This window comes from Salmo salar, chromosome 10 (genome assembly GCF_965601325.2).
Source record: "Salmo salar chromosome 10, fSalSal1, whole genome shotgun sequence".
In the NCBI taxonomy this organism is placed as follows: domain Eukaryota; kingdom Metazoa; phylum Chordata; class Actinopteri; order Salmoniformes; family Salmonidae; genus Salmo; species Salmo salar.
In genome coordinates, this window is record NC_138300.1 from 87,778,684 (window position 1) to 87,804,559 (window position 25,876).

At 43.2% G+C, this 25,876-nt stretch overlaps 1 protein-coding gene across 1 annotated transcript in view; it reads right to left on the reverse strand.

Moving 5' to 3' along the window:
* The window catches only part of cdh13 (cadherin 13, H-cadherin (heart)), a 515,993-nt gene that overhangs the window by 274,876 nt on the left and 215,241 nt on the right, over positions 1-25,876 (reverse strand). The window contains exon 5 of the mRNA XM_045688176.2: positions 12,212-12,364. Within this exon, the coding sequence (XP_045544132.1) occupies positions 12,212-12,364 (153 nt within the window). The remainder of the gene's footprint in view (positions 1-12,211; positions 12,365-25,876) is intronic.

Below are 25,876 nucleotides of genomic sequence, written 5' to 3' on the forward strand. Positions count from 1 at the left end.
TTCTTTGTCAGTGGGCAAACGTCCAAAATCCGCAGGGGATCAAATACTTTTTTCCCTCACTGTACACACACACACACACACAGACACACATAGACAGTAGCAGCGGCCCATATAGTTTTCCGTAGCACTGTCAGCAGGTGACAGTCTAAGGAAAGACACGTAGGAGGAGTGGAGGAATAGAGAGTGGTACCTCTCAGATCTGCTGTCAAGAGCTGGAGAAAAAAGAACATCATATCTGAGACTGCTGCTGTCTACCGCAACTCAGAGCCTTCCCTTACAGTACCAGGAGAGCTTGGGAACCCAATATAATATGCAATTGCATTTAAATGCACACCTAGGAAATGTTAATAATGTGCGTATCCCAACTTTTACATTGCTCATTTATGAACTTAAACTCTTATTAGAGCTTTTGAAATATTGAAGTAATATATCATCATTCAGACAGTTATGTTTTAGATGAGCATTTTAACCAGTTTTAATGACTTTCCCACAATTTCAAGGCTTGAATCGACTTACAAAAGATGTTATTTCCTCCTTCGTCATTCAGATCTTCTGCAGTAGCATCTTTCTCCCTCTCTCTTTCTCCCTCTCTCTTTCTCCCTCTCTCTTTCTCCCTCTCCCTTTCTCCCTCTCTCTTTCTCCCTAACTCTTTCTCCCTCTCTCTTTCTCACTCTCCCTTTTTCCCTCTCTCTATCTCCCTCTCTCTTTCTCCCTCTCTTTTTCCCTCTAGCTTTCTCCCGTTTTCCCTCTCTCTTTCTCACTCTCCCTTTTTCCCTCTCTCTATCTCCCTCTCTCTTTCTCCCTCTCTTTCTCCCTCTAGCTTTCTCCCTTTTTCCCTCTCTCTTTCTCCCTCCCCCTTTCTCCCTCTCTCTTTCTCCCTCTCTCTTGTGAACAGACAGTAATTACTGAGCAGTGCGGATGGGACCGTTAACATGAATCAGTTATCAGTTTGAACTATGCATGTGCACGTGTGTGTGCGGAGTGCGAATTATATTTGTCAATTTTTTTTCATGGGACACCCTATGTGTGCTCTTGCAGGTGCACTACATGTCTTTAATCGGCCGAGTAAAGACATCATTAACAGATAAAAAATGTATTACCTTTTAATTTGGCATGAACACAACCAATCATAATGTTTTAATCTTGTTGTCAAACAAATCGCTTCAAAAAGTAGGCTACCTGTGCATGTTCGTCCACTCCAAAATAATGGAAAGAGATACAGTATCTGTTACAAAACACCAAAACATTTTATGACATTCACCAAATGTCATTTGGTCCACCCTCTTCTAGTCTGAATTAATCTGTGCGTCTTGGTGACAAAAATCCCTTTTTTGAAGAAAGAAAGAGACAGAGAAAGAATTGGAGCTGTGTGTGTGTGTGTGTGTGTGTGTGTGTGTGTGTGTGTGTGTGTGTGTGTGTGTGTGTGTGTGTGTGTGTGTGTGTGTGTGTGTGTGTGTGTGTGTTTGTGTGCGTGCGTGCGTGCGTGCGTACGCGTCCCGTGTCCCTTGTGGCTTGGTAGAGCATAGTGCTTGCAACGACAGAGACGTGGGTTTGATTCCCAAGGGGGACCAGTATGGAAATACTGGATAAGAGTGTCTGCAAAAAAATAAGAATAAAAAATGACTAAAATATGTGTGTGTACCTGTGCCCTCAACACTTGGACTGCAGCATTGCCAATTCATTTATTAACATGAAGTGCATGCACATTCTGAATGAATATGTGAGTAATAGTATATCTAGTTGAAGTAATATACTGGGTAGGGAGTAACAGTGCTATCTATTAGTGTAGATGTATGCCATTCACAGTGCTTCTGGCGTTTGGTGTAATATAATACAATATGTATAATGTGTAAGCAATCATGCTATTGGTGTGGGTGTCATTCATGCATTGGGTTTTCTCCAGAAGAATCATGCCAGTGTCTCATTTACAGGCTACATCTGCTGTACTAGTCACCATGGAAATCCCAGGGTTGACAATTTAGAGCCATCTGCCCCTCGCCCCAGCCCCCCCCCCCCCCCCCACACCACACACACACACTGAACTCAAGGCATGTTGTGGCTGTCCTAACACTTGAGCAACACTCAACAGGACAGAACACTCAACATGTCACCTGGCTAAATGAGTGTGTTATTTACCACTCCACACTCTGCCTGCCCATCATCCTCCCACCAATCAGCAAGCTGCATCCCTCTCCTCCCGACCCGACTGACCCCGAGCTTGTCGCCATGGTGATGCTGATGGTGAGGATGGTCGGAGAGAAAAGCAGCTCTCTCCATGTCCCTGTCTGTCTGTCTGTCTGTCTGTCTGTCTGTCTGTCTGTCTGTCTGTCTGTCTGTCTGTCTGTCTGTCTGTCTGTCTGTCTGTCTGTCTGTCTTCCCTCTCTTCATCGCTCTGCCTGTCTGTCTGTCTGTCTGTCTGTCTGTCTGTCTGTCTGTCTGTCTGTCTGTCTGTCTGTCTGTCTGTCTGTCTGTCTGTCTGTCTGTCTGTCTGTCTGTCTGTCTGTCTGTCTGTCTGTCTGTCTGTCTGTCTGTCTGTCTGTCTGTCTGTCTCCCCTTCCCTCTCTTCATCTCTCTCTCGCTCTCTCTCTCTCTGTCTGTCTCCCCTTCCCTCTCTTCATCTCTCTCTCTCTCTCTCTCTCTCTCTCACTCTCTGTCTGTCTGTCTGTCTGTCTGTCTCTCTCTCTCTCTCTGTATCTCTCTCTCCCCTTCCCTCTCTTCATCTCTCTCTCTCTCTCTCTCTCTCTCTCTCTCACTCTCTGTCTGTCTGTCTCTCTGTCTCCTGCTCTCTCTCTCTCTCCCCTTCCCTCTCTTCATCTCGCTCTCTCTCTTTCTCTCTCTGTTCCTTTCCATTTCCATCTCATTAACATTATTTTTCACTCTAATTGAACTTAATTAGAAAATAATGTTCCACATTAAAACCTAGTGAACATGTTGCCCAGTCCGTTGAGCCATGTTCTTAACATTCACAGGCTAATCTCCCGCGGGCAGATTCTGCGTGTAGACCGAAGAAACTGCCGGGACAGTTTTTAGATTTTCTTCATTGGTTATTTGGACGTATCAGGATTGGGCGAAGGCAGTGCTTAAACTGCTTCGCCTCGAGTGCTTCGCACGTGTGCCCAAACGGATCGGAAGGTGGGGGGGGGGATGTGTGTGTGTGTGTGTGGGGGGTCTTTGGCTGAGAGTTTCCTTTTGCAAGGTTGGAGACTTAGTGTTTGCTGGAACTCTTAATTTCAAACACGTATGAACATAGAAGTTAATCACGCAGCTGACCAAATCATGCTTGATTTTACTTCTGGGTTAAAGAGATTCTCAAGGTATTTTTGTATACTTTTTAGCCAGTAGTTCTGAAAGTAGTGTTCACGAGCCAAAACTGGTTCCTGAAAATGGTGTATTTCATCCCATATGTGCAGATATGTGCACCACGCCATCGCTCTCTTTCTCTCTCTCACTCAAATGGCGAGGGGCAGAAGCTCATTGGCTAGAACCCATATTGCTAGGGGGCTCACAGATTATGCATGTATGAACTACACATTGACACATCCAGCCCAAAGCGGGAGGTTTAAAACATACTTAGTAGTCGCCAAAGTTCCTGAGCATGTTCCAGAGATTGTTCACGGGCAAATATTTATTATATATTGTTTGCTTTGTTACTGCGTCAAATATGCAGGTGTTAATCTGATTCTCCATCTCAGTGGGACTGACCTCTGAACACCACAAGACTTCTGATGTTTTACTCTGAATGTGATTCGTCTAGTACACAGACAGAAATAACAAGCATCTGTTGCATTTCTACAGTATATCATATAATCGCATACATTGATTTCATCTTTTCAGGCTGTATCATTAATATGGTGATATAAAGTGACCTTGTGAGAATGCAGAACATTGCCCGGCGAATGTTAATCAATCCTCATTAAAGGCCAGGGATGGGAGGGGGAGTTATTCAATAATGTCATCCCCAGCCCAACCTTGGCTGACATTACACTGTAACACTGATGTATTGACCAAGTCACTAAAGGCAGAATGAAACAGTTTAATTCCACATCAAACCACGACATGGTATGAATGAGCCGCTGTTGTCTGGATGTTCTGAATTGATTAGCAGCCAGTGAGTAAACAGAACACACCAGTTTGATCTACAGTAAACCCTTCCTCTGAGGTCAGAGAGAAGACCATAACCACAGTGCTACAGTAGGTCTGTGGCTGAAGCTAAAACTAGCTCTAAGACCAGAAAGAGAGGAGACCTCCAGTCCCAGACCCATTTGCCTTTAAGCTCTCTTTAGGGTAATGGAGATTTTAATCTACCTCTGAATATTTCATGTTTTATTTCCACACCATCCATAAGCTATGAGTGGAGAAAGCCATAAAGAATGTCACTGGAGCTGAACCCCAAGCACCAGTGGGCACTATAAAAAAGGTGAATATTGTCCCAAATTTTTTCATGAGTTGACCATCCATAACAAGACAGAGTGGTCCCAGTCTGCAGACTGCTGTGTCGGGTGCTTTTCCCTCATTCTAAGTGATCTTGGGGACAGAGTGCTACTTTACTGTGTGTCCCTGGCTGCTGCAGGCCTCGGACACACATAAAGAGAGAGGGGAGTGAACGGCTGCTTTGGGTTAGAATTTGGAACATTTAACGGCTTTTGGGATCAGAACTATTAGTGATCGTAATTAGTAATGACTGGAACATAATGAGGAGGCAGGTGCTCAATGTGAAAAATAAAACCCTGATAGTGGGGGCTATCAGCTGATCGATGATGTTGATGATTGATGATTGATGTAAATCTGCTAGTGAGCAAGCTTGATTTTATTTTTTTTACTGATTGTGATTTATCATCAATGCTCTTAAAATCTTGAATAACAACTTCATAATATAATATTCATCATCGTCTAACTCATGATATACAGTATGGCTGGCTGGCTAGTGGCTTGTGTGGATATATCCATATTTAGTGTATAGTTTATAGTGGTTAGCTAGAGTGTAGACAACCTGCGTTGCTGCTGCTCTCACCCATGTGCAACTCCTGACTGAAGAAGGGATGGAGTTGGGTCAGAGGGCCGTTGATGCAGCCGCTCCTCTCTGTCTTTCTGCCTCTCTCTGCTGCGCGTATCAGCCAATTAGACCAAACATTTTGTATTATCAAGTGTTAATCAAATAATATGTATACTATACTTGATATGTATACTATGTAGCTAGTAGCTACACACACTCGAGCAGTGACCGCATCTCAATCCATGCATGTTTGGATACCGGTACAGTGAAATGCCTTTCTTGCCAACTCAAAACCCAGCAATGCATTAATCAATAACAATGCATTACTAGAAATAAAACACACAATAAATAAGAATAGGAAATATGAAATACAAAATAAAGCAAGTAAGTAAGCATACTACATACAGCAAATATTTAAAAAGTCAGTTCCAATACCATATTTCCATGTACAGGGATGCTGGACTGATGGAGGTAGATATGTATAGGGGTAAGGGGGCTAGGCAACAGTATAAAATCAAATCACATCAGAATCAAATAAAATTGTATTCGTCACATGCGCCAAATACATACAACATGAAATGCAACATGAAATACTTACTTACAAGCTCTTAACCAACACTGCAGTTCAATAAATAGAGCCCCTCGCCCCCCCAGTGTCCACCCCCCACACACTGAACTCAAGGCATGTTGTGGCTGTCCTAACACGTGCACAACACTCAACAGGACAGAACACTCAACATGTCACCTGGCTAAATCAGGATCAAATCAACCAATCAGCACGCCGCATCCCTCTCCTCCCGACCCCGAGATCGTCGCCATGCTGATGGTGGTGATGCTGAATAAATACTAAATAAATTAAAGTAAAAAAAAAAATCTATCGAAAGGTAGCACTACCCTCTGTAGCGCCTTATGGTCAGATGCCGAGCAGTTGCCATACCAGGCGGTGATGCAACCGGTCAGGATGCTCTCGATGGTGCAGCTGTAGAACTTTATGATGATATGTGGACCAATGCCAAATCTTTTCAGTCTCCTGAGTGGGAAACAGTGTTGTCTTGCCCTCTTCACAACTGTCTTGGTGTGTTTGGACCATAATAATTTGTTGGTGATGTGGACACCAAGGAACTTGAAACGCTCGACCCGCTCCACTTCAGTCCTGTCGATGTGAATGGGGGCATGTCCGGCCCTCCTTTTTCTATAGTCTACGATCAGCTCCTTTGTCTTGCTCAAATTGAGAGAGAGGTTGTTCTCCTGGCACCACACTGCCAGGTCTCTGACCTCCTCCCTATAGGCTGTCTCATTGTTGTCTTGTCGGTGATCAGTTGTGATCACTGTTGTGTCGTCAGCTAACTTAATGATGGTGTTGGAGTCGTGCTTGGCCACAGAGTCGTGGGTGAACAGGGAGTACAGGAGGGGACTAAGCACGCACCCCTGAGGGGCCCCAGTGTTGAGAATCAGCGTGGCAGATGTGTTGTTGCCTACCCTTACCACCTGGAGGCGGCCCATCAGGAAGTGCAGGATCCAGTTGCAGAGGGAGGTGTTTAGTCCCAGGGTCCTTAGCTTATTGATGAGCTTTGAGGGCACTATGGTGTTGAACGTTGAGCTGTAGTCAATGAACAGCATTCTCACATAAGTGTTCCTTTTGTCCAGGTGGGAAAGGGCAGTGTTGAGTGCAATAGAGATTGTATCATCTGTGGATCTGTTGGGGCGGTATGCGAATTGGAGTGGGTCTAGGGTTTCTGGCATGATGGTGTTGATGTGAGCCATGACCAGCCTTTCAAAGCACTTCATGGCTACCGACGTGAGTGCAGCTTGCATATTAGTGTGTGTGCAGGTGTGTGGAGTCAGTACAAATTTATGTGCATATTATGTGTGAGAGAACAAATGATGGAGTGAGTGTGTGAGTGCGTGAGTGCGTGTTGGAGTGACAGTGTGTGTGAGTGTGTAGGGCCCTGTGAGTGTGCAAAGAGACAATGCAAAGATTGAAATAAAAGGTCAATAAAGATACAAGGTTAACTCAGAGTCTGTGTAGCTATTTTGCTAGCTATTTATCAGTCGTTTTGCTTGGGGTGGGGGGTGAACTTGACAATGTCACAGCAACTTGCGGGAGGTGGGTTCGGAAGAACAACAACAAAAAGTGTGTACAACAAATATGTGCCTGATGAGAGCCATAATTGATTCTACTGACATATTGGAGTCCTCCAGTTTTCAACTTTAAAAGTTATATTCAGTTATCAGCTGAAAATGGTTAACACCCCTGGCATCCCAGTGGGACAAAAGCATGTAAGCTTTGTACACACACACAGTTTGCACAACTTGTTCAAACTCAACTTGTTTTGTCTATCTTGGTCTTCTTCCAGAGCCACAGACGTGGTGTAGACCACACACTGTGTGTGTAATTAAGTAAGGAAGGGTATGAGTTACCCTGATGAGGCCATGGGAGGCCATGTGAGACCCCGGCAGAGAGAGAGAGAGCAAGACTGCACCACTGAACAGAGCAAATCTGTGTGCCAACTGTCGAGGGCCTGAGGACCACAGAGGGGAGGGAGGCAGATCGATGGCGAACAAACAGCTGTTGGATACAGTGATTCCATTACTACCCTACAGTGGATCAAAACATTCCTTTTGGCAAATGTAAACAATATTGCCCCTCTGGTGGCTGAGCTTATGGTGACAGCAGGAGTGCAACACCACCACACCGAGAAAACCTACTCTCAAGTCGTTGGAAGGGGAGGAGAAATCACTGCTACTGTGCTCCTGAACTATGTGGAAGAAATCGTCAGACCCCAAGCTGCAGCACACTGTCAGATAAATCATCAGGAAAATATGCAGTAATGTTCTGTAGCAGCAATATTACAGAGAGCGGGAACAGTGTGGTACCTTAACTCATACAAAGAGACAACAGCAAACATATATTATTCCTGATGGATTATTGCATTTCTCTCTCTTTCATTGTCTGTCTCTTCTCTCACTCCGAATCTCTCTCTCTCTTTCCCTCTCGCTCTCTTTTACCCTCTCTCTTTTTCCGTCTCTCTCTCTCTCCCTCGCTCTCTTTCCCTCTCTCTCTCTTACTCCATACTCTCCCTACTCTCTCTCTCTCTATATATATATATATATATATATATATATATATATACATATCGCTTTCTTACTCTGTCTCTCTCTCCATCTCCATCAGTTCTCTCCTGTGGCTCCTCCTCCTTGTCTCTCATCTCCCCTGCTGTCAGTATCTATGAGGCTGTGTAGACTGCAGTAAGCTGGGGGATGAGGTTGTGCTGCCATTGTGTCATTCTACAGCGGCGTCTGGGAGCATAGAGGAATAAGGTCTTATCTGAGAGCAGTAATTTGATCTGGCATCGGGAGCATGTCTCTGTCCCCTGCTCCCCATTCTCTCAGCTTTCATGTGCCAGTCTCAACCCAGCTGGGAAACTCTGTAAAAACCTTTTTTGTCAGCCTTTTGGTAGTGAGGAGGAACAACTATTATGAGTTAACCTTCCTTTCAGATAACAGGGAATTGGTTAGCCTTGTTGCCAGGAAGCTATTTCACAGTGTGCTGACCATACAGTACATGCACAACAAGCAGACAAACACTCACACAATTCTGTCTAACAACATCAATGCGCTGCCAAAGATGGTTTAGGTCTACAGAGGGCAGACTATCTTTAAAAGAACAGAGCATTGACTGGTCAGATACACAGACACACACTGACACACGCAGTCAAATATACACCTACATGCACAGCCAAACTTCCTCAAACACACCTTTTAAACTGTGTGTTGTGTTTGTTATCTTCTCAAGTTCTATCTCAGAGTCCGGCTGTGTGTCTGGCTACAGACGGATGTCCAGTCCTTTAAACTCTCCTCCAGCTCTCTCATACCTTTACACACCTCAGCCAACGATAACAGCTCACTTATATCCTTATACCCAGGAGCTTCTGCTTGTTTTCATCTTCTCTAAATCCTCTATCTTCTTCAACTTCCTTTGTGTCTTGTTTCTATGGAAATGGCTGCGTCTCCAACTGTACAACTGTAAGTAATCATGAAATCCCTCTCAAGTCCTATACAGGAGTGAGTGACCTGCTCATGTGCTCTGTGCTGCACTAGAGATCAGACAGACTAAAAAAACACTCCGATGCATTTGGGAGCTCAGAGTCTCCAGCAGCAGAGGGAGAGGCTACTGTCATCTACCCTGAGCCAGACTCCATCTGAGGGGGATTTACCAAGCCTGGCATGGGTATGGGCATGGGGACAGGCTGCAGTCCAGCCCAATGATAATACAGCCTTTACAGGAGAACTATTAAGACCATGATTCATTTGAGATTTCTTCCATCGAATGAGAGGGAGAGAGATGGAGAGCGAGAGAGGAGAGGGAGGAGAGAGAGGAGAGGGAGGAGAGAGAGGAGAGGGAGGAGAGAGAGGACAGGAAGGAGAGTGTGTGAGAGACTGCTAGATATCAATTCCACGCTTGCTTAGACAGGAAGATGAATGTTCTGACACAGGAAGTATCACATGGACGAACTGTGTTGGTGCTTTAAACTTTTGTTTTCATTTGTTGTTGTTTACATGAGCCTGCGTTTATTTGTATGAGTGCATTCGATTGTGAATGAATAACATTCTACATCTGTTCTTCATTTCTGTGTATGGTGGTAGCAACTGAACAGCAGTAAGTCAATGATTTGGGTAAGCAGCAGAAAACTGCAAATACAATTAGTATAATAGTGCAGCGGTTAAAAACTAGGAATCATGGGAAGTTGCTGATCCCGTCTCCTCGTCGTCTGTTGTCTGTGTTGTTCTTCTATACAGTATCTCTCTCCCTCCTTCTCTCACCTCTGAATATTGTCTGAGTGTTTCATAACAGCGGAAAGCTTGTGGTTCCTTCCTCACACTTCAGACCATTAACAATACAATGCGTCAGTCTAGAACAATCAACGGTCCTGTTTACAACAGAGATTAATAAATAACAACATCCTGTTAGAAACTCCCTCCTGAGAGAGAGAGAGAGAGAGACAGAGACAGAGGAGGAAACAGAATGCTGTTGTGGGCTCTGGTAAACAGCCTGTATAGAGGATGAATGATTGGCATGAGGTCATAGCCCAGTGGGGGTGTGTATGTGTGAGAGAGAGAGAGAGAGAGAGAGAGAGAGAGAGAGAGAGAGAGTGAGAGAGTGTTGAGTCTGTGATTGCTGCTGTGAGATGGGCTGAATTAGCAGCCACATAATTATCCTTGATGTGATGATACCGGGGGATTATCCAGAAATGCAGTTATTCTGCCCTGATACAACGAAATTAGGTGAAGAGTGCTTCAACGCTGAAGCCACTGTGTGTCTGTCCGTTTGTGTGCGTGTATGTGTATGTGCGTGTGTGTGCGTGTGTGTGCGTGCACCTGTGTGTGTGTGCGTGTGTGTGCGTGTGTCTGCGCGTGTGTGTGTGTTGTGTGTGTGTGTTAGTAAAAGTCAGGTGAAAGCACCAAACTTTGCATCTGTGTGACTCATAAAGCAGTTAGCGTGGAACTCCAGTAGCACAATGTGTTATGAGTGGGCCAGGCGGGCTCTAAAACATAGCAGCCCAGAGCAGGGGAGGCAATGGATTATCATAATGCTGCCGCTCCTGGGAATCAATCCATGACTCATTTCCACATTTCTGAATTAATTTGGGCAGTGCATTGGTAGCAGACCAAGAGGGAGAGAGAGTAATTGCATGCTATCCTTTTAGCAATGTTTTCTCTGGATCTAATGTGACTAACAGTGCAACATCCACCACCAAGCATGTAATGGCAACAGGCCATATGGACGTAAGCAACTAAATACAAACAGCATCTTCCAATGAAAGAGTCAACACCTACACAAAGTTAAACCATCGAACACAGACAACTATACAACTCCTCAGACACTCACGCAGGTGGACACAGTCACACTCCTTAATCGAAATCTACATTTAACTCAAGTGAAATGGCAGTGGTTTAAAGCCTTACCTCGTTAAATAAAGGTTAAATAAAATCTATTTAAAAAAATGATGTGTGCATGCTTGCCAGTTGAGACTCGAAATTGAGATGTTTCTACAACTTGATTGGAGTCCACCTGTGGTAAATTTAAATGATTGGACATGATTTGGAAAGGTCCCACACCTGTCTATATAAAGGTCCCACAGTTGACAGTGCCTGTCAGAGCAAAAACCAAGCCATGAGGTCCAAGGAATTGTCCGTAGAGCTCCGAGACAGGATTGTGTCCAGGCACAGATCTGGGGAAGGGTACCAAAAAATGTCTGCAGCATTGAAGGTCCCCAAGAACACAGTGGCCTTCATCATTCTTAAATCCACAAATACAGGTGTGCCAAGCTTGTAGTGTTATACCCAAAAAGACTGGCTGTAATCGCTGCCAAAGGTGCTTCAACAAAGTATTGAGTAAAGGGTCTGAATACTTGTGTAAATGTGATATTTCCGTGGTTTTTTAAGTTTAAAAAAAATAAATGGTGCTTTGTCATTATGGGGTATTGTGTGTAGACTTACGAGCGGGAATTTTTTTTTTAAAGTCAAGGGGTCTGAATACTTTCCGAATGCACTGTATATGCTTGCGTGTTGTGTGTAGCTGAGGAGAACTCAGGAGAGAGATGTAAATGTCAAGTGCTTGGCTGTGTCTCTGGTTTAATCCCACCTGGGCCTGTTGTCTCCCTCTGCCCCTCTCTCAGAAGCCTGCTCCTTCCTTCTACTTCACCCCCAATCAAACACCCCAGACACTTATGTTTAGCCACACACTCCATTGACAGTCATTAAAAAAGCAAAGTCTCATCTAAGAACATGCACTCAACTAACTAGACTTGTGTCTATCACTGCAAGTGGGATACAATCAATTGTGTTTGACTTGAAGAAAGAATCACTCTATTTTGCAAGGAAATGCTTTAGTCAGGAAGACACCCCAGAGGCATTTGAATAAACTAGATTCTCGCAGTCTTCTTATGACTATTTTATCACAAACCTTCAACTTGTGACTGATAGCATCAAGTCACCCATGAGAGAATTTGAGTCCATTTTCTCTCAGAGAGATTCTGCCAGATATATGCACAGCCTAGATCTGGAATCTAAGTCTGTAGTTGAAACCCAAACACCTCTACTATCTCTCTAATGTTATGTTTTACACATATTTTGTTGTACATGAATGAATAAAAGCATCAGGAGATGGAATCAAAATGTCTGGATTTCTTTTGCCTGTGTGAGGTATGTACTCACAGTGTAGGAGCTGATGGCCTCCCTGTCCAGCTCTTGGCTGACGGACACCTCTCCGGTCACCCTGTTGATGGTGAACACACCCTTGGGGTCCTGGTCAGCACCGGACCCAGTCATATGGAAGATGTGGTCATTCTCCATGCCCTGCGACATCACCTGGAGTCACACAAAACAACAAGCAGTCATTAGCAAATTGTCAGTATTAAATCATAACTGGCTGTATTTCTTCCACTGAAAATATGGATAATGTATTCCTTACATACTGTATGTAGTCAAATAATGCAAAATCTTCCAAGCAAATGTCCTAGTAACACCAAAACATGATTGATTTCAGTTAAGTGTGTGTATCAGCAGAACAATTCAGATGAGAACATGGTTTGGCCAGATGTGTAATCAGATGTGTAACCGGATGTGTAATCAGATGTGTAACCGGATGTGTAACCAGATGTGTACCCGGATGTGTAACCGGATGTGTAACCAGATGTGTAACCGGATGTGTAACCGGATTTGTCAACCTGCTGTGTAACCAGATGTGTAACCAGATGTGTAACCAGATGTGTAATAGGATGTGTAACTGGATGTGTAACCAGATGTGTACCCTGATGTGTAACCGGATGTGCGACCGGATGTGTAACCATATGTGTAATCGGATGTGTAACCAGATGTGTAACCACATGTGTAATCAGATGTGTAACCGGATGTGTAACCAGATGTGTAATCCGATGTGTAATCAGATGTGTACTCACAATAAGCTAGCAAAGGCAGCAACATCCACAGGTCCCAGCAGAAGGAGGAAGGTTAAAGGCAAAAGAGATCAGAGGATGTTAGATTCACACCGCACTGCACACTCACATGCCCATGCAAGGTTGTACATGTCAAACCCAGACTGGTTTGACATGTAAAAACCAGTGCTTACAGACCGTTCCCAGATCTGTTTGTGCTGTATAACCAACTCATATGGCGGTTGTCATGCCAAACACCTTAGGTGTTGGCAAGATGCTACAAACAGATCTGGAACCAGGCCACAATGTCAATGATACTGTATGCATGGGTGAAAATAGAATTTATTTATTCCTGGTATGGGACCTCCTATACGTGCATGTACTTTTTTAATGGGCCTATTCATCGATTTACATATAGAATCCCTATTCATTCAATAGGACCTCTGTGGGCCTAGTTGTAAAGATTTGTCATTTAATTTTAAAAATGAATTACCTTTTATTGTGGCATAAACACAACCAGTCATGATGTTTTCATCTGATTGTCAAACAGTCACTTCAAAGGTCTCCTTTACTAGACTACCTGCACGTTCAACCTCTCACAACATATTTCCAGCCTCCAAACAGTGGTGAATGGAAGAGACATATGTTACACAATACACCAAAAAGTGTAAAGGCATTTGGTGATTGTCAGTAGGCCAGAATTTTTGCGTCCACTGCCTTGGTTAAATGTCTGTTTTTGTCTAACCACATCACATTTTGGAGCATAGGCAACAACACACATTTTCAAGTTCATTCGCACATTTTTCATGCCTCTGACATGCGGTAATATTAAAAAGTGGTGTAATAGCCTACAGTTTTCTTGACATTTTGTTATAATTATTGTGATAGGCTCATGTTTTACTGGTACGGCGTACTCCCACTATTTACAGTGTTTTTCCGTACTGGACCTCCTTACTTTCACCCCAGACTATATGAGGATATACACTATATTCAAATAAATATTATGTCCTTCAAACCTAACCTTTTACTGCAGTGGGCTAAGTCAGGGTCACACAGAGTTATTCTTGGTAGTCTTGAACAAGTCTACTCTGAAACCAAAGTATACACCTCACCCACATGGTTATGGTCTTTCGTAAAAGAAGACACCTGTACCATGTCAGATATAGAGTTGAAATGTATTACATTTTGAGTTTACATCCCAATATTACACTTTATACACATCACAGAAGACTGAAATATGACATAACCGTTTCACATAGAAACACCTGATTTTCTGCGTGTTTAAAAAAAAAAAGGTTTATTAATTATGAAATTGTTAAAAATACGAATAACATTCCATCCATGAAGCCACTAGAAAGTGAATTTGTCATTGGACTGCAGGAAACGGCTACAGAAAAGTTATGGGTAGGTAATTAGTTCGTTTCAAACACAGATCCAATTGATGTTATGCCGTTTGACATTTTTCCCAGAAGATCCTTGATGTCTTTTAGCCAACAGACGATGCCTGTAGAATGTAGAACATATGTTGTCCTAACCCATGAGCTGCACAGCACATATGTACTGTGTATTTACAGTAAAACATGGGGCTGTTTAAGGACATTTTGGAAGGACTTCTCACAGAGAGTTCACTTGGAGAATCAGTATATTCACACACAGCTACAGAATAGCCCATTTGAATACAAGCATTCCGTAACAGCTACATTATACTCTCACAATGGACTATGCACCCTAAAAAAGCACCTGCATTTATTTAACGACAAACAAACACAGCACATACAGTACCAGTTAAAAGTTTGGACACACCTACTCATTAAAGAGTTTTTCTTTCTTTCTTCTTTTGAAAAATAATAGTGAAGACATTAAAACTATGAAATAACATATGGAATCATGTAGTAACCAAAAAAAGTGTTAAACAAATCAAAATATATTTAAGATTTTAGATTCTTCAAAGTAGCCACCGTTTGCCTTGATGACAGCTTTGCACACTCTTGGCAATCTCTCAACCAGCTTCATGAGGAATGCTTTTTCAACAGTCTTGAATGAGTTCCCACATATGCTGAGCACTTGTTGGCTGCTTTTCCTTCACTCTGTGGTCAGACTCATCCCAAACCCTCTCAATTGGGTTGAGGTCAGGTGATTGTGGAGGCCAGGTCAACTGATGCAGCACTCCATCACTCTCCTTCTTAGTCAAATAGCCCTTACACAGCCTGGAGGTATGTTGGGTAATTGTCCTGATGATAGTCAAATGATAGTCCCACTAAGAGCAAACCAGATGGGATGGTGTATCGCTGCAGAATGCTGTGGTAGCCATCCTGGTTAAGTGTGCCTTGAATTCTAAATAAATCACAGACAGTGTCACCAGAAAAGCACCCCCACACCATCACACCTCCACCATGCTTCATGGTGGGAACCACACATGCAGAGATCATCCGTTCACCTACTCTGCATCTCACAAAGGCACAGTGGTTGGAACCAAAGATCTCAAATTTGGACTCATCAGACCAAAGGACAGATTTCCACCGGTCTAATGTCCATTCCTCATGTTTCTTGGCACAAGCAAGTCTCTTCTTCTTGTTGGCATCCTTCAGTAGTGGTTTCTTTGCAGCCATTTGACCATGAAGGCCTGATTCACACAGTCTCCTCTGAACAGTTGATGTTGAGATGCGTCTGTTACTTGAACTCTGTGAAGTATTTATTTGGGCAAACATTTCTGAGGCTGGAAGCTCTAATGAACTTATCCTCTGCAGCAGAGGTAACTCTGGGTCTTCCTTTCCTGTGGCGGTCCTCATGAGAGCCAGTTTCATCATAGCGCTTGATGGTTTTTGCAACTTTCAAAGTTCTTAAAATTCTTCAGATTGACTGACCTTCATGTCTTAAAGTAATGATGGACTTTCATTTCTCTTTGCTTATTTGAGCTGTTCTTCCCATAATATGGACTTGGTCTTTTAGCCCTATCTTCTGTATACCACCCCTACCTTGTCACAACACAACTGATTGGGTCAAACGCATTAAGAAGGAAATAAATTCCACAAATTAACTTTTAACAAGGCACACCTGTTAATTGAAATGCATTCCATGAAGCTGGTTGAGAGAATGCCAAGAGTGTGCCAAGCTGTCATCGAGGCAAAGGGTGGCTACTTCGAATTATCTAAAATGTAAAATATATTTTGAAAAATATATATATTTTGTTTAACACTTTTTTTGGTTACTACATGATTCCATATGTGTTATTTCATAGTTTTGATGTCTTCACTATTATTCTACAATGTAGAAAACAGTACAAATAAAGAGAAACCCTGGAATGAGTAGGTGTGTCCAAACTTTTGACTGGTACTGTAGTTGTAGGAACAACTGTAGTTTTGTGTCTATTTGTGTACTTCGAGGAAAGGCAACCTTTCAAGGTCATCTGTTGTTCCCGTACAGACATTGTGCTAATCTAATGGTGGAGTTTTCTTTTTAGAGCCATTGACATCCAGCGAGTTACTGCTCTAAGAGGAAATCCAACTGGGCCTGTTTAACCCCTGCACCAAATCTGTAGCTTGTTTCAGCACTACAGTACCTACAGGAAAGCATAGCAACAACGGTTTGCTGACTTCTACAGGTTTCAGAGATTACAAATAATAGATCAGCTTTCAATCGCACTGCCTTCTAGAGTTAGTCTGGGGGGGTGGCGGATAAAGGAGGTCTTCATACGTGAGTTGGTTCTCAGAGCAGACAGCACTCTATTCACTGTCACACTGCCTCTATGGCAATGAACACAACTTGAACTACTCATACAGCCACATCATTACTTAGGCAAAGAAAGCAAACTACCTCTTTCAGGGGCATTTCCATGTCATCAAACAGTCTCTGGCCCCTACTAGGGCTGTTGTGGTTACTGTATTACCGCCACACCAATAGTCATTAGTCATGACCGCAGTAAAATTCCACGATTCACTGTAATCTTCTCTTATGCACTCTGGACATGTTTTAATAGTACCCAACTCGCTAATGATCGTCATGTCGCTAATGGCCTGGTACTCAGCACTCTATTGTCCCTCTAACCACACTGACATCCTGCAAATGTAATCTAAAATCACATCAAACACTTATCATTAAAACAGTATCATGCTTTTAAAACTCACTTCACTGTGATCGATCCATTTGAAGAAAGAAGTTCAACAACAAGTTGAAACTGAGTGGAAAACATTGTCGTGGTGGATGTTGTTTCAAAGCCTAACAGAACAAAATGGACAGCGCTTTCTAAGGTGATGATTCATTCAAAACACCCATACTGTTAGAGCATATGCATAGGCCTATATATGATCCATCCTGAGAAAAAAAATACAGAATTGAAATAATGATTGTGCGTTATACCTACCGCATAGCCTACCGCATATTACGCACAGGAGAAGAAAAAAAACTATTTTTAAGATGTCTTTGGTACATAATTGGTCTAGCCTATACTCCAAAACTAAACAAATTCTAGTAATTGCCTTTTATTATTATACATACTGGATGGACTGTTTACCTTATGCTACGCTCCAACATTACTATCCATGAGTCTGGGAGAGAACGTATAGGCCTAGGCACTGCTGTTGGTTCATTGATTGTGCAGGGCGGTTACAGAGTAGGCTGGTTAGCCTACAATTACAGTGAATTAGTATTTGATTTTGAATAGCCTAGTAATAGGTATTTTTTTCTATAGTTAATAGGCTGACACATTACCTTTAGCTACAGAATATCTCATCACTGTGCGTTTCCATCTCCTCCTCTCTCTCCTTCATTCCTTTCTCGAGCGCACAGAGTGAGGGCCTGTCAACAGTTTAATGAAATATGTTTCATTGTGAAAACATGTTCCCAAACAGATTTCACTTGGTTTCCCAAATGAAGCACTGGTTAGCTGCAGCAACAGGGTTGGCGAGGCCATGGCATACGGAATATTACCTGTCGTGCAGCGAGAGGCTGCATAATCCTCAAACAGTGGTTGATGCGTGGAGTGAAATAAGTGTTGTTATAAGCCCAGACATTTCTATATGCCATCCCATGTGAAAGCAGCGTTTTGATGGTTGCCACTAAAAAGAGGAGGATCCCGGCTGCTACTATATTTATTTCTCAACTGCTCATATTACGCACATTGCTCCGCTATAAAACCAGTGTAGCCTACCCAGTACGATTGAAAAAGGAACTGTGGAAAAGCAGCCTCCATTCGCTATTCCAGTGCATAAGGATGACATGTACTTTTCCCTGCCCTGCTCCTGCCCATTTATTAATGGGACATAATAAATCAAAACTCATTTTACATATTAGTAAAGACAAGATTAAATTGAGAATGGTTTGATGGGTGCAAATATGACCAATTGATGTGAGAACAGCGTGTGCAGCCTGAGGCAAGCTTTTTTTGTGACTTTCTCAAATCATCAATAGCCCATATTCGCACCATGCAGCTCATTTTTGTTTTTATTTGTAAGACATTCCAAAGTTTGTCTCATTCACAGCTGTTAAGGACTCTTGGAAGATTAGTCCAAATGAGGACTAAAAGAGATCCTAATAAAATAAAATCAAAACTACAGTTGCTGAATAACTCTAAATCTAGTGTATAGGACTTGTTTCAAATTATCACTTTTATGCTAAACCTAGTTACTTCATATGCACACTCGCTCCAGAATGGAAAAAATATCCTTTCTATTTTATTCAGCTAAGGTAAATTATCTTCATCTTACTATAAAATGATATAATATAAAATAATGGTACAGGACCTATCTAATAGGCCCAATTAAATGACAGATGCATATGGGTGTTGTATAGCTAGTTCCGGAATATGAGCTCATCATGGCCAGAAAAGGTGAGGCATTTATTCTGCAGTGGTTATGATATCTGTATTATGTATTATGCTTATAAATGAAACATTGGGTCACGCCCTGAACTGTTTCACCTGTCCTTGTGATTGTCTCCACCCCATCCAGGTGTCGCTTATTTTCCCCAGTGTATTTATCCCTGTTTCCTGTCTCTCTGTGCCAGTTCGTCTTGAATGTTCAAGTCGACCAGCGTGGTTTTCCTGTGCTGCTGCTTTTCTATTCTCTTTCACAAGTCCTCCCGGTTTTGACCTTTGCCTGTTTTTCTGGACTCCATTCCCACCTGCCTGACTATTCTGCCTGCCCTGACCTCGAGCCTGCCTGCCATTCTGTACCTCTGAACTGGTTTTGACCTTTTGCCTGTCCACGACCATTCTCTTGCCTACCCCTTTTGGATTGTTAATAAACATCTTGGACTCTAACCATCTGCCTCCTGTGTCTGCATCTGGGTCTCGCCTTGTGTCATGATACACTGTCTACTCTAGAAATGTGACATTACAGTATTCAGACATAGCCTACAAATGTCAATGGAAAAGGTGAACAGTCTGTTCTACCGTTAAACTAGAAGCTTCGGATCGCATAGAGCAAGATACTAGATACTGAACAAAAATATAAATTCAACATGTAAGGTCCTGTGTTTCATGAGCTGAAATAAAAGATCCCAGAAGTTTCCCATATGCACAAAAACCTTATTTCTCTCAAATGTTTTACATTTGTTTACATCCCCGTTAGTGAGCATTTCTCATTTGCCAAGATAATCCACCCGCCTGACAGGTGTGGCATATCAAGAAGCTGATTAAACAGCATGATCATTACACAGGTGCACCTTGTGCTGGGTATAATAAAAGGCCACTCTATAATGTGCAGTTTTGTCACACAACACAATGTCACAGATGTGTCAAGCTTTGAGGGAGCTTGCATTTGGCATGCTGACTGCAGGAATGTCCACCAGAGCTTTTGCCAGAGAATTGAATGTTCATTTCTCCACCATAAGCTGCCTCCAACGTCATTTTAGAGAATTTGGCAGTACGTCTGACCGCCCTCACAGCCGCAGACCACATGTATGGCGTTATGTGGGCGAGCGGTTTGTTGATGTCAACGTTGTGAACAGTGTCCCAAGGTGGCGGTGGGCTTATGGTATGGGCAGGCATAAGCTACAGACAACATACACAATAACATTTTATGGATGGCAATTTGAATGCACCTTGATGAGATCCTTAGGCCCATTGTCGTGCCATTCATCCGCCGCCATCACCTCATGTTTCAGCATGATAATGCACAGACCCATATCGCACGGATCTGTACACAATTCCTTGAAGCTGAAAATGTACCAGGTCTTCCATGGCCTGCATACTCACCAGACATGTCACTCATTGAGCATGTTTGGGATGCTCTGGATCGACGTGTACAACAACGTGTTCTAGTTCCCGCCAATATCCAGCAACTTTGCACAACCATTGAAGAGGAGTGGGATAACATACCACAGGCCATAATCAACAGCCTGATCAACTCTATGTGAAGGAGATGCCATTCATGAGGCAAATGCTGCATGAGGCAAATAGTGGTCACACCAGATACTGTTTTGTTTATCCACACCCCTACCTTTTTTCAGGTATCTGTAACCAACAGATGCATATCTGTATTCCCAGTCATGTAAAATCCATAGATTAGGCCTAATTATAGCCTAATGGATTTATTTCAATTGACTGATTTCCTTATAATTCTAACTGTAAATCTTTTTGCATGTTGCATTTATATATTTTTTCAGTTTATTTACTACCTTGAAGTGGGTCCAGTTAAATGAGAGATGGGATGAATGGTAGCCTATCCTAACTTGTTGTAGGCCTGTAGTCTATTTCGCAAGTATGAAACCATCATAGTCAGAAAAGGTGAGGAATTTCTTCTGCAATGATCATGGAAATGAAATAGCCTAAATAATACAAGGCTACAAGGCTACAAGGCTACTTTGCCTTCATGCAATGCAATTCTTCAACCACTAGAAACTGTGCTTACGCATGGTCTAAAGTTTGCGGGAGGACAAGCACTTTTTCATATCAAGTTCAACAAATGCCAACTTTTGTGTCAGATATATAAATATTTTTTGCATACGCAACATTTATAAATGAGGCCCCTGAGCCGTATCTCGTAGGGCTGTGAATCATTGATGTTTGGCATTTTCATCATGAACTGTAGGCCTAAGTGTCTGTAAGTCTTCGTGGATAAGTGTGTGCCATCACCACCACTACAGATGTGTAAAGAGCCATGCTTCAGAGTTGGGGTAAATGGCCCCTCCACTCCACCTTCACCACTCAGGGAGCTAGAAAGCAGTGGTGGAAAAAGTACCCAACTATCATACTTGGGTGAAAGTAAAGATACCTTAATAGAAAATGACTCAAGTAAAAGTAAAAGTCACCCAGTAAACATCTACTTGAGTAAAAGTATAAAAGTTTAAAGTATCAAAAGTCAAAGTATAAATCATATCAAAATTCCTTATATTAAGCAAACCAGATGGCACCATTTCTTAGTTTTTTTTTCATTTACGGAAATCCACGAGCACATTCCAACATTCAGACATAATTTACAAACGAAGCATGTGTGTTTAGTGAGTCTGCCAGATCAGAGGTAGTAGGGATGATCAGAGTTGTTCGGTTGATAAACTTGTGAATTTGACTATTTTCCTGTCCTGCTAAGCATTCACTCAAAATGTGAGTACTTTTGAGTGTCGAGGAAAATGTATGGAGTAAAAAGTACAATATTTTCTTAAGGAATGTAGTGAAGTAAAAGTAAAAGTAGTTAAAAATATAAATAGTAAAGTACAGGTACACCAAAAAATGACTTAAGTAGTACTTTAAAGTATTTTTACTTAAGTACTTTACACCACTGCTAGAAAGTCATGTCTAGTGAAAGAGCGTGTCAACCGTTCCTGGGGACTGGGGCTAAAATGCAGCCTTTCTACTCTCACTTCACTTCAAATCAAATCCATTTTATTTGTCACATGCGACAAATACAACGAGTGTAGACTTTACTGTGAAATGCTTACTTACGAGCCCTTTCCCAACAATGCAGAGTTAAAAAGTAAGAAAATTAGCAAAGAAAAATACAAAATAGTAATACAGTAACTATATTGTATAAATGGAGTAGTTTTGCAGAGTCAATGTGCAGGGGTACAAGGTAGTTGAGGTAATATGTACATGTAGGTAGGGGTAAAAGTGACTAGGCAATAAGGATAGATAAACAGAGTAGCACTAGGTTGTGTAAAGAGTGTGGAAGTCAGTGTATGTGTGAGTGTGTGTGTGGTGTCAATATGCATGTGTGTGAGTGATTTGTGTGTGTGTGTGTGTGTGTGTGTGTGTGTGTGTGTGTGTGTGTGTGTGTGTGTGTGTGTGTGTGTGTGTGTGTGTGTGTGTGTGTGTGTGTGTGAGTGTGTGAGTGTGAGTGTGTGTGTGTGAGTGTGAGTGTGTGTGTGTGTGTTGGAGTGTGTGTGTGTGTGTGTGTGTGTGTGTGTGTGTGTGTGTGTGTGTGTGTGTGTGTGTGTGTTGGAGTGTGTGTGTGTGTTGGAGTGTGTGTGTGTGTTGGAGTGTGAGTGTGTGGACAGAGTCCAGTGTGTGTGTATAGCGTCAGTGCAAGAGAGTCAGTGCAAAAAAGGGTCAAGGCAAATAGTCTGGGTAGCCATTTGATTAACTGTTCAGCAGTCTTATGGTTTTGGAGTAAAAGCTGTTCAGGTGCTTTTAGGTCACAGACTTGGCGCTCCAGTACTTGCCGTGCAATAGCAGTGTGAACAGTCTATGGCTTGGGTGGCTGGGGTCTTTGACAATTTTCCGGGCCTTCCTCTGACACCGCCTGGTATAGAGGTCCTGGATGGCAGGGAGATCGGCCGTAGTGATGTACTCGGCTGTCCGCACCACCCTCTGTAGCACCTTGTCTCCGGATGCCAAGCAGTTACCATACCAAGCGGTGATGCAGCCAGTCAAGAGATGGCGCTGCATTTGACTTGAAACTTCATCTGAGATGAGGCCAGCATGACGAGCTAGGCTCAGGTTCTTCTCCTTTCTGCTCAACTCTCTTCTTTGGCCCTACTTCCCCTCTCTCGCTCTCTCTTTCTCTCTCTCCTCATTCAATCACTTCTCTTTTACCCCTCATCTCTCTCTATCTCTGTCTCTCTCAGTCCTCTTTTCCTCCCTTCTCTTTCCTCTTTCTGAGGCTGGGTACATTACAGGATCTATTGGCCCCCACTACTCCCCCTGTTCTCCCTCTCTCCATCCGTGTGTCTTGTTTGAAGTAGCAACAGTCTCAAGCCACAAGAGTCTGTGGGAGGGGAGAGAAAACTACAGCACACAGCATCATCCTTCTCCTTGACCTCCCGTTCCCATGTGTGAGACTCTACCGTCCGCAAGACTCTGTAATGGCCTTAAAAGAGTCCTGTGAGAGGTTGCTAAGGGAATGCTTCTCATGGAGAATACCAAGTTGACCCTTTTTTCTCTTACACGATAGCTACACTACATTATGCACACACAGCGATTAACAACTACATTATAGATATATGTTTTAAAACAGTGAGTGACAAGCTGGGTCACATGAAAAAAGGAGCCAATATGTAGTCAGAGTTTGTCTGCTCCTGTAGCATCTTAATGGAGTATACAGGCAGGCAGCGGGAGAGGATAGTGACAATGAGGCAATAAGTTGAGATGAATAGATCAACAGCAAGTGTCATGAGGAGTTTAGAAGGATTAAGGATGTCTGAAGGGGGAGCGTGATCCTCTGAGCTGCTGAGGCAATACATTTCAGGAAGAATCGTGGGATACACACACACATACACACGCACTCACACACACACGGCCCACACCATCCCTGTGTGGGAGGTCTAGTGGGAGAAGCTCACCTATTTCTATCACCTCTCATTACCATGCCAGCCAACATGAAAGAGTGCAGAGCTCCTGATACAGCCTGCTGATGACAGGGGGTGTGGCTCCTCTCTCCATCTTCTCTCCATCTCCACACAACACAACACAACAGAGGAGAGGAGGACAAGGGAGCTCTACTGTAACACTATGAAGTTGACTGATAAGTGTTCTCTTGGATGAAGGTCAATTATTTTCAAATGCAGTGCAGTTTTCCAGTCCCAAGCCATATAAAGGCTTAACTGTACAGATGTCGGATCTTAATTTGAACACTGTCTGCCGCTCGCCTAGCGCAATAATTGACTACCGAACGGCTCCCTGTTTCATCTATTGCTGCTCATTGGTCCCTATGATCACTCGGCTACACAGCTGATGCCTGCTGGACTGTTCATTAACACGGTACTTCATTTTGTTTATCTGTCAACCCCAGCCTCGAACTCAGGCCCTGTGTGTAGCTAACTGACCCTCTCTGTCCATTTATCGCCATTTGCCCGTTGTTGTTGTCTTAGCTGTTTACCCGTTGTTGTCTCACCCGTTGTTGTCTTAGCTCTACCAATCAAACCCTGTGATTGCTTTATGCCTCGCTCTAATGTCAATATGCCTTGTATACTATTGTTTAGGGCAGCTCTCATTGTTTTATTTTGGTGATGTAGAGGTTAACCCAGGCCCTGTGTGTCCCCAGGCGCTCTCATTTGCTGACTTCTGCAACCGTAAAAGCCTTGGGTTCATGCATGTTAACATCAGAAGCCTCCTCCCTAAGTTTGCTTTATTCACTGCTTGAGCACACTCCGCTAACCCTGATGTCCTAGCCGTGTCTGAATCCTGGCTTAGGAAGGCCACCAAAAATTCTGAAATTTCCACCCCCAATTATAACATTTTCTGTCAAGACAGAACTGCTAAAGGGGGCGGAATTGCAATCTACTGTAGAGATAGCCTGCAGAGTTCTGCCATACTATCCAGGTCTATGCCCAAACAGTCTACTTTTAAAGATCCATCTCTCCAGAAATAAGTCCCTCACTGTTGCCGCTTGTTATAGACCCCCCTCAGCTCCCAGCTGTGCCCTGGACACCATATGTGAATTGATTGCCCCCCATCTATCGTCAGAGTTTGAACTGCTAGGTGACCTTAATTGGGATATGCTTAACAACCCGGCCGTCCTACAATCTAAGCTAGATGCCATCAATCTCACACAAATAATCAAAGAACCTTAGGTACAACCCCAAATCCCTCATAGATATCATCCTGACCAACTTGCCCTCTAAATACACCTCTGCTGTCTTCAACCAGGATCTCAGAGATCACTGCCTCATTGCCTGCATCCGTTATGGGTCCGCGGTCAAACGACCACCCCTCATCACTGTCAAACGTTTCCTAAAACACTTCTGCGAGCAGGCCTTTCTAATCGACCTGGCCCAGGTATCCTGGAAGGATATTGACCTCATTCCGTCAGTGGAGGACGCCTGGTTGTTCTTTAAAAGTGCTTTCCTCACCATCTTAAATAAGCATGCCCCTTTCAAAAAACTTTGAACCAGGAACAGATATAGCCCTTGGTTCACTCCAGACCTGAGTGCCATTGACCAGCACAAAAACATCCTGTTGCGCACTGCATTAGCATTGAATAGTCCCCACGATATGCAACTTTTCAGGGAAGTCAGGAACCAATACACACAGTCCGTTAGGAAAGCAAAGGATAGCTTTTTCAAACAGAAATTTGCATCCTGCAGCACTAATTCCAGAAAGTATTGGGACACTGTAAAGTCCATGGAGAATAAGAGTACCTCCTCCCAGCTGCCCATTGCACTGAGACTAGGAAACACTGTCACCACTGATAAATCCACGATTATCGAGAATTTCAATAAGCATTTCTCTCATGGCCAGCCGTGCTTTCCACCTGGCTACCCCAACCCCGGCCAACAGCTCTGCACCCCCTGCAGCAACTGGCACAAGCCCCCCCCCCCCCCCCCCCCCCGTAAAACGAAATGCATGCTCTTCAACTGATCGCTGCCTGCACCTGCCCAACCGACTAGCATCACTACTCTGGACGGTTCTGACTTAGCATATGTGGACAACTATAAATACATAGGTGTCTGGCTAGACTGTAAACTCTCCTTCCAGACTCACATTATGCATCTCCAATCCAAAGTTAAATCTAGAATTGGCTTCCTATTTCACAACAAAGCTCCTTCACTCATACTGCCAAACTTACCCTCGTAA